Source organism: Anguilla anguilla, chromosome 5, assembly GCF_013347855.1.
Source record: "Anguilla anguilla isolate fAngAng1 chromosome 5, fAngAng1.pri, whole genome shotgun sequence".
Taxonomy (NCBI): domain Eukaryota; kingdom Metazoa; phylum Chordata; class Actinopteri; order Anguilliformes; family Anguillidae; genus Anguilla; species Anguilla anguilla.
The window spans coordinates 54,691,494-54,701,039 of NC_049205.1; the positions used below are offsets into that span (position 1 = coordinate 54,691,494).

The 9,546-nt window shown below is 39.5% G+C and overlaps 1 protein-coding gene across 3 annotated transcripts; it reads left to right on the top strand.

Moving 5' to 3' along the window:
• Positions 1-191: 191 nt before the first annotated feature.
• LOC118228270 (protein C19orf12 homolog) lies at positions 192-4,853 on the top strand. Of its 3 annotated transcripts, none has more exons than XM_035419662.1 (3): positions 192-335; positions 1,255-1,469; positions 2,720-4,853. In XM_035419662.1, the coding sequence occupies exons 2-3, from the start codon at positions 1,310-1,312 to the stop codon at positions 2,983-2,985; spliced, it is 426 nt and encodes a 141-aa protein (XP_035275553.1). In that variant the 5' UTR covers positions 192-335; positions 1,255-1,309; the 3' UTR covers positions 2,986-4,853. The 3 variants fall into 3 exon arrangements, with proteins under 3 accessions (XP_035275553.1, XP_035275554.1, XP_035275556.1); XM_035419663.1 differs by having other exon boundaries at positions 195-335; positions 1,233-1,469; XM_035419665.1 differs by having other exon boundaries at positions 196-335; positions 1,252-1,469.
• Positions 4,854-9,546: the final 4,693 nt, after the last annotated feature.

The window sequence follows — 9,546 nt, forward strand, 5'->3', positions numbered from 1 at the left end:
AACAAAAAGTGAAATTCTCTTAGACTTACGTTACCACAGACCTTATTTTATGCAGAAAACAAAATCCATATGGAAGGGTAAGAAAGCATTCGAAAACTGCCGAGGGAAAACCATGGCTCAAAAATGCGATCTCACTTCCATGTTAGGACTACAAACTGTAACACCCCGGAAGTATTGTTCCCGAAACTTCCGCTTCACTTCCCTATGGTTGAAGAAAATCAGATGGTGGCTTAATGTGTCGGTGGTAGCACAGATACGGTTCTGTGGTTGGTAGACTAGACCATAGCTAGTGTGAACGGTACGCGTGGATTTCACAGAAGTTGTGCGCTGCTAAGGTAGACTACGTCGTGTAATTTAAAAAGTCACACTTTATCCTTTCATTTATTGAAGTACGTTTCACTGAGTTTCTTTATGTTACAAATAGGAACGACTGGCTTGCTATTTAGCGTTAGCGTCAGTTAATGTCAAAGATCAAATGCTGCTGTCTTGGCAGCCGAAAACGAAAAGTACAGCCGCTGGATAAAGCTAGAAAGTATTACTTCTGCATAAAGCTAGAAAGACAGCTAACGCCAGTTACCAGTAGAAGTAGAAGATTGTGTTCTACACTGGAAATAACTGAGTGAAAGAACGAAGGCTGAGAATACTGCCTTCTGTTCTGACAGGTTTAAAGAGAAGAAGGTTGGCTGTTCAGATAACTGAAGGCCTTGCCCATGGTTTTGATTTTAAATATAGCGTTAGCCACACGTTTGCTAGGGATATTATAGAAATGCCAACTTACTGTCATATTTACTAACAAGGTGATACCTTATTAGCTAAACGTTATAATGACTTTTACACTTGTTGTTAAACTGGTTCATGTAAGCTTTAAGTTGGGTATCATTGTACTCCTTTCGGTTTTGATTTTGCATAGCATAGTGGTATCGTTAACTTTAGGTAGTATTACTTTTAAGAGAGTATATTTTGATATTTTACACCTTTAAAGCTTTGGTTTGGGGAATTTTTTGTCCGCTGTATCAACACAAATCATCAGCCGGTCAATGAAATGCTAGTGTGATAGTGTAGCCTCCTCATCGGCCATTAATGATTAATATTCGTATTATTATAATGATTATTATTGTGTCTTATTAATGTTTGTGTTTTTTATTATTAGTACACATTTTAAATCCTTAATAATATAATCATCATTTTTGTGCCGTGCTACTTAATGAGAAGTTCACGTGTTTTATCACTAGCCTTGTCTTATGTAACTAGCAGAGAAGTTACTGGGAACGTGTTTGAATTATCGCCCGAAGAAGTTAAAACTGCAAGGATGCCTGCTAGAATGGATGACGTCATGCGACTATGTTGCGAGCTGTCTGCTAACCAGCAAATGAAGGCAGCTGTGAAGAATTCTGGGAAGGGTGCAATGCTGGCTGGGGCAGTAGCATTCGCGGGGGGGCTGATGGGAGGTCCTCCAGGAATTGCAGTAGGTAAGTTGAAGGGCTCTAGGTATAGTTCTGTTTTAGTGTACATTTTCCATTTGTGCTTTACATACCCCCAGACCCCTATACCAGCCACTGAAAAGCCAGCTGATTGTCAGAAACTTCTGTCTATACAATCTATGATCTAAAATAAGTATCTAAACTATTTAATTGCACACTAACTAGCTGAGTTGATCAAAAACATGCACTTATGCAGAAGTAACATATAAAAAAGCCAGCAAACTGTTCCTTTAAAATTTGTAATAATATAATAAATACCTTTCTTTGTAACCTGTATTGACAACAAGAAGGAACCATTTGCAAATTAAGCAGTAATACAAATAAGGGTTGTTAAGACTTCTTAACATTTTTTAGCATGAGGGTGTGTTCAGCTGTGACCCAGGTAACTGGCCTTCAGCTATTTTTGTGCTCCTGTTGAACACAAGTAATGCTTCTTAAAGGAACCATTCACCCTAAAAAGGAGTGAATTCAGTCATTTTCTTGCCTCAAGTATTGTCTTTGTAAACAATGATAGCTTTCCGCAATGTCTTTTTGCAGATTTGATAAGTCCATATCTGTAAACGTTTTAAGAAGGCTGCCAAGTAATCAGTTACTGTATGTAATACCTTTGGAAGTGCATTAACTAACATGGAAGCAAACAATCCACAGTTGTACTTTTGTTCTCATTGTCCAACTTCTAATGATGTAGGCTAGCACGTGTGTGACTGCATACCCACTTTAGCTGGTTAGAAAGGTTACTTTAAGAGGTTATGTAGATATGTATATGGTTGTAACTGCACCTACAGCCTTTTTTGTCATTTCTTTTTGAAGAGATTTTAAAGCAGAAACTTATTTGGATCTTCCCATCAGTAGATTTCCATATATATATAAAAAAAATGGGCCCTGTGGAACTCTTTTGAAAATCAAATAACATCTATCATAGTTATGAAGTTAGCGAATATTGACAGATGTCAGACAGAAGTGTGTGTATATAGCAGCTCCTTGCTGTCCTCTCCAGTACTGTGACCAGAGACCAGTTGAAAGCCGTGTGTCAGGTCTGGTATCCTTTGTTTAGGAGCCATTCATTGATAATGGCAGGTTCTGGCTCTGTCTAGTTGGCTAGCTATGGAAAGGGAAATTTTGTCTTTGGGAATGACCCCTTCAGTGAACATGTTTCTCTTCAACATCACCAACATCTAGCTACTAAGTTCAATATCTGTGACTCGACTCGGTACTTTCTTCTCGTTTCTGTGGTGCAGGCGGTGCGGTTGGGGGGCTGCTGGGATGCTGGATGACCAGTGGGCAGTTCCGACCCGTCCCTGAGATCCTCATGGAGCTGCCTCCCCAGCAGAAGCAGAAGCTGTACAACGACGTCTCGGCGGCGCTGGGCTCGCTCGACTGGACCGACTGGGCCCAGCTGATTGCCCTGGTGATGGGGAATGCCACCCTCCAGCAGCAAGTGACTGCGGCTCTCCTCAGCTACGTCACCCGGGAGCTGAGAGCAGAGGTGCAGTACGGAGACTGATACCACTCCCTCCAACCTCAACTCCATAGTTTTACAAACATTTCTGAAAGAGAGAACACATCCACGTGCAACACAGGCAAGCACGGCTTTTCCTCTGATTGGAAGAGCACTCCTCCCAGTATGAAGAAGAGCAGAAAAAACAATCCAAACCCAAATACATATCGGACTGAGGAAAGCCTTATTCGTTTTCATTGAGCCTTGATTTTAAGAGGATGCATTATGTTTGGCCTCTAGTCAAAGTGCCTCTGGTTTACTGTGGTAAAATGTTTGCTTGTCACAAGCGAGTTGCAAGTACATTGGAAGCATTACTTTTATGAATGTGTTTTAGTACTGTGAAATTGGAGAGGGGTTAAATCAACAAATTAGCAGGTTTATGTGGATTCATAACAGAAATATTTATTTTATGTGATTCAAATGAAGATCTCTTGAGTGAGTGTTCTCCACAAGAAAAATATATTTGTAGAATTGTTTTATTTTTGAATTGGAAAAGGTGACTGGTGACGGGTAATGTTAATATTACAACTAGACATATGCAACATAAATGCCTACTTTTGTACGTTAACCATACAATGGTTGAATAAATGTACACAGAGTATAATCATCTGTGCATTGATCAATAATTAGAGACCTATGGGCACAGTGGAAGCACCACTTGGACACCTAGATATTGATAAGTCAATGCTTGGCTTGAAAGTTTTAGATTTGCCCAACAATTCCAATGGATCATTGAATGGATTGAACATTCAGTGCATTAGTTTTCCTATTCACAACCTAGCCAAATATTGTCAAGACACTAGCCTTTTACATTCACTTTAATCTGTTGTTGGCCTTCAGTCTACATTTTATTGTTATTATTATTATTATTATTATTATGTAACATAATAATATCAACAATAAGCAAATTAATTTATGGCTGCCAGATGATTCTCAGTTTGTTTATTTGGTTTCTGCATCAATATATCTAATTATGGACTTGAGCGGAACCAAAATAGAGCCATGATGTTCTATCCTGGTCCTGGGAATTGTCCATCCTGCACTTTGTTGTCTGTCCTTCACGTAAGGCACATCAGCATTTTATGCATACCTAGTTACAGAACACATATTCAAGGTAATATTCTGTAAGTGTGTGATTGCAGTGTGTTTCCATTAGTAAAATAATTAATTTCTATTGTTACTTTAGGGTTGCATGATATAGTGATTCTGGGGCCAACATTAATTCATTGAATATTTGATTTTTTGATATTGATTGATGTTTGCTGATGGTAATACTCTGTTTTACATTGTAGCACATAGGCAAACAGAAGCCAAGTTTCCGTGTTCTTGGGAGAAGTAGATGAGCTCAGGTGTCAATTTTTGAAGACAACATAATGCATTGTAGTTGTATAGCAAATAATTTCAACTTGTTTACTTTGAGAGGCGAGAGCATAGGTCTAAACAGCCGCTGAGTTTGTTTGTGACTTTCTGAGTTCGGCTTTTAAAATGACAAAAATAATAAAAGGGGTTCAGATGTCAATGGCTATTTTCTGGGCATGATATTTTCACTCAGATTGGCACATCGAGTGTGTCACCTTTGGTGCATGTATATTATATCATGGGTGTAATTTCAGCTTCTCAGTATCAACAGGTAGAAGGTTAAACTTACTGGGGTCGGCCAATACCAGTATGCCCCAGATATAATTGTATGACCCTGAATGATGCATTACTTTTAGTTTTTGATCATTTTTGCGAATCAGTGCACTTGATGAAGAATAATCTGAGGCCTCAGTTACACTTTAGTAGACCACTGAATCTTGCTTATGTACGAAATTCTGCCACCATTTTTTTGGAGACAAAAAAATGAGGAAAATAAATCTTTAAAAAATCTTGAACAGGCACTCTTTGTCAGATCCAATTGCAATTAATAGCTCAGTCTGATAGTCAATTGAGGTTTATTTAGCTGGATTGCCTTAAGGGGAGTGTTTCTTGGGGGAACCAGAAGTAAGTATGTGGAAAATGAAGCAGTCATTATAAATCAGAAAAAAACCCCAGAGTACTTGGAACTCCTGCAGACATTGAAACTTTCTTATATTTGCTTTGGAATTATCTTCCCATATTTCTTCCATGCATTAACCTTCAACATATTGAGGAAATGCACAAGCACATATCTTTAATTGGGAAACGCTGCTTGTGTGATGTGATTATTTATACTCACTAAGAATGACAACAAAACATAATATAATCTATGGTTTGGGGATGAATTGTGTTTTTTAAGTACCTTTTCACTTCCACTTGATGTCATGCAAAGTGAATTCTTTAAAACCAGGCTACTTAAAATATGTACATTGTAAAACACCTTGAATAAAAGAAGACAACAACTTGAATCGGATGATTAAACAAAATAAAATTTGGTTAACTTATTGCTGGTCAGTTAGCCACTCATCTAGCCAGTCCCTTAGGAAGTGGCATTCTCCATCGTTTGAAATGGACTCCACTGACTGGCGACACATAATCAGCCATTGAACTCTCACCCTAAGGGGTAACATTTTGCTGATAGCAAAGCGTTGCTTTTCAGTGGCTGAATAGTTCACCTTTCTGGATTGCTCCTTCCTGCTGATGTGTGCCACAGACTATCATGCCTCTTTGTCATCGTGCAACAAAGCTTCCCCTCACCCCATATTTGTGGTGGCTGTTCATAGGATATAGTGGTTTCTGAAATGTTTTCAAGAGCTTAAGCCCCCGTTGTCCAGTAAAACTTTTGTCTTTGCACGTAGGTGTTGGTTAGGCTATAGCATGCACCACCCCACTGAAACCCTGTTGCATACTGATGGGTGACAATGGAAAAGACAACATTAAATGTCTTGGGAAGGTTTTGGGCCATCATGAGCCACCACAATATCTTCAATGTGCCTTGGCATATATTCTACAAGTCACTGGAAATCTACTGGAGGGATGGAACACCATTCTTCCAAAAGCTATTCCCTCATTTAGTGTTTTGATGATGGTGGTGGAGAGCGCTAACACATCGATCCAAAATCTCCCTTAGGTGTTCATTTGGGTTGAGATCTGGTGACTGTGAAGGCCATAGCATATAATTTGCATAATTTTCATACTCATCAAACCATGCAGTGACCCCTCATGCCTGGTAGATGGGGGCATTGTTATATACACAGTAATATAAACGTGATGGAAAAATTCTCTAAAAATAAATCTTCCTTCTTGGTACCATTAGGGGGCAGCATCAGGCAATACAATGTTCATTATGCCTAAATGCCTCAATAGGCTGTTCTTATTGGTACATTTTATTTTCTGAATGTATTCCTGTATTTGTAAATGTGAAAATGAAGTGTGGGGAAAATAGACATTTTCTTGGCTTTTCATAAGTGAAACTATTTTTATAATGGTAATAATATCAGTTGTTTCATTTCGTACTGGGTTGGGAATATGAGGCTTTCCACCAACCAGAGAAAGATGTGTTGGTGGTGTTTGATGTTTGGTGAAGGACAGTAGGAGTTTAATTCTGCTGTCACAAGGTGTGATAAGATTGACATGTGGATGCCATAGGTCCTGTTGCTAAAAACATGTGTCTTTGACATCAAAATTCCTGTGTGAAAATTGCAAAAAAAAAAAAAAAAATTGCAAAATGTCTATTTTTTCCATATTTTTTTTTTTTTTTACAATAGGAACCATACAAGTAAATGAGAATATGATAAGAATATAAGTAATGTCACTTCCCTCAACCAGGCGAATTTAGGAAATTTGACAATCGAGAGTTAACTACAAACTTATATGAACCATGCTTTAAACCGATTTTTTTCACAGTACTGCTATTCTGAATGCCCAACTGTGTCTGTAAATTTGGGATAGCTCAAACAACTCGTGGTAACAGATTGTGTTTTTGGAAAATGCCAGCTCCCTTGTCAGTACGCGAGCGTGATTCTGCTGGTGTCTGTGCCCCAAGAGGCCAGACTGTGTGCTTCCATGTGGCTCTGTCAGAGATGTTTTTGTACTCACCAGAGACAGAGCAAAGGATGCCAAACCCCCCATCTGTTTTTCCCACCCAGAGATAAAAGCCCTTTTCTCTGCGGCATCTGCCTTGGCACCAAGCAGACTAACCCCTGAAAAGTTTTAAGGATCTTTTTTTTTTCAAACTCCCACTTAATTGGCAAAGTAAGTGTACATCGATTGGAGTGCCATTTGTGAATTTATTGAAAATTAGGGTGGTATAAAAATTATCCTTGGCTATGTAGTCAGCCCCTGTTATTCAGGACACTTGCTAGCCTGTTGGCATCTCCCAGTCTCTCATATAGATGGGAAGAGCTAATGCATTATATTATTATCCTGAGGAATCCTGACTAACTTAATCAGTGGCTACTGATGTAAACAATAAATTCAAGCTGTATCTTGACATCATTCCAAGATTTTCTTGGCCAAATGCAAATATTTGTTTAATCAGTGAACCTGACTCTCCTTGAAGTATGGCACTCAATGATAAATCTGCTAGTTGAAAAAGGGGAGGGAGGGAGTGGGACAGGGTGAGGGAGAAAGAAAGTTTGTGTCCTCTTGTGTGCAGAAAGCAAAGGGGAGGGGGTGTTTGTTCCATATTCAGTTATTCAGTGATGCACTTATAGTGAAGTAGCTGTGAAATTATGGTAGGACACCAACTGGTAGGACACCAACTGTTTCTAATCCCTTTTCTGCACAGTTTCAGTTCGTCTTGTCACGTTGTGAAAGGACGACAGGGGAGCTGAGGCTGAATGCTTTCATAACAGATTCTTGATTAACGAAAAGCTCAAATAGGTAGTTGCTGGTCACACTCTTATGGCAACCTCTGTATCCACATCCCAATCAAGACTGAGTCACTGCCATAATGTAGCCTTTTTCCAAAGTAGGCTGAATGTTTTTGTCTTTTTACCACATGAGACATTTCTTTGATGCTGAAATTATGGAAAACATCCTTCAGTTTTAATGGGTAGTCTAACTTCCCAGTAAATATGCTGAAAACGCATTTAAAAATGGAATTGAAAGTATGAAAGTATTTCTCATTATTATTCACTGTTTAGTTTAGAAGTTCTTCTTTTTCACTTCAAGGATTATTGTGCTTAATAGTGCAGAAACCCATTTTCTTGACAATGTCATGTTCTATCACCGACATATGGCACTTCCTTTATCTAATACACAAATGAGTAATGAATTCATAAATCCCTGTGACAACTGTCAACTTTCTTCATATGAATGTATAATTTTAGTCTCTATATGAGCCTTGTAATAGAAAGTACTATGCAAGTACTAGTACTGAAACTTCTAACAGCATTCATGGTACAGATAGAAAATAACTTCGTACAAACAATGTAATCCTCATCATTATCACCACCAATATAGCTATTGTCATAATCATCATCACCATCATCAGAAACATCTGACATTCAGTGTGTCACCACTGCATACAAGGCTCATTCATAATATGAAAGGTCCCAAGGGAGCTTGTGTGAACTCACAGGCATGCTCCCTCTTGTACATCTTCCCAATCACCAGACCCTGTTGACAGTGCACCAAAAATACCCTGCAGCTCAACAATGTGTCCTGACGGCTAAAAAAAAGAAAAGAAAAACGGACAGATTCCTGACGGGGAACTTGCCCTTCGTGCTCCCTGTTTAAACTGGGACACAATCCTGGAAGCTGCTAACATCTGTGAACTCCCTGAGTTGAGCTCTGGACTTTCTGTCTTGTAGGACAGATCTGGGTTTGGCCAGAACATAGATGTATCCCCAAGGTCTAATGTAATGATTCTGATTGAGGATCAGTTGCGGAAGTATCTGCTAAACAGACATCCACCTTCATTCCCCTTCAAAGATCACATTTGACAGCATGACCTGGTGTCATCGCTAATTAATTGTCATGATTGACCATCATACATTTAAGTTGTTTGCTTGTTGAGCTTATTGCAGCCCTAGTTTCTCCATGTTGATTACAAAGGTTACAAAGGTTACAGCAGGGGAGTACATCTCTGGTCCTGAAAGGCCGGTCTGCATGCTACTTTTTGTTCAGACCAACTGCCAAGTTAGTTTACTTGAGCACAGTAAAACCTTTATGTTACCCTTGCAGTCTGCGATTGTCACAGGTGCATATACAAATGTCAGATCAAGATATGATTGAGCTAATGAAACAATTTAAGAGCAGATGTTGCCACAAATTCCTGAAGTGGATTGGTCCTTGTTGTATACCCCTGGGTGACAGGCTCAATCCCTACTTTGATAATACTTGTGAAACCAGTGCAGGGTAAAAATGGCAGTGGGGAGGCCCCTGGAATCCCCACCACAACCCATAACAGAACCATGGTAACGGCTGCTGTTCCCTTCAAGACTGTCAGCTGCACTGGGGGACACAACAGAAACAAGTGATGCGTCAGCAGTGGCAAGAGTCAAAGTTGTGGCCATTCACAAACCCCCCCAGACTCAACCAAGCCATGACCCTTATCACCCTCAATCAGCTCAACGAGTCTTCCTTGTAGAGGCCATCATGGGGGTTGGGGGGGGGGGGCACATGCTTCACTAAAATGACTATTGGGCACCTGCCTGTCTGGGG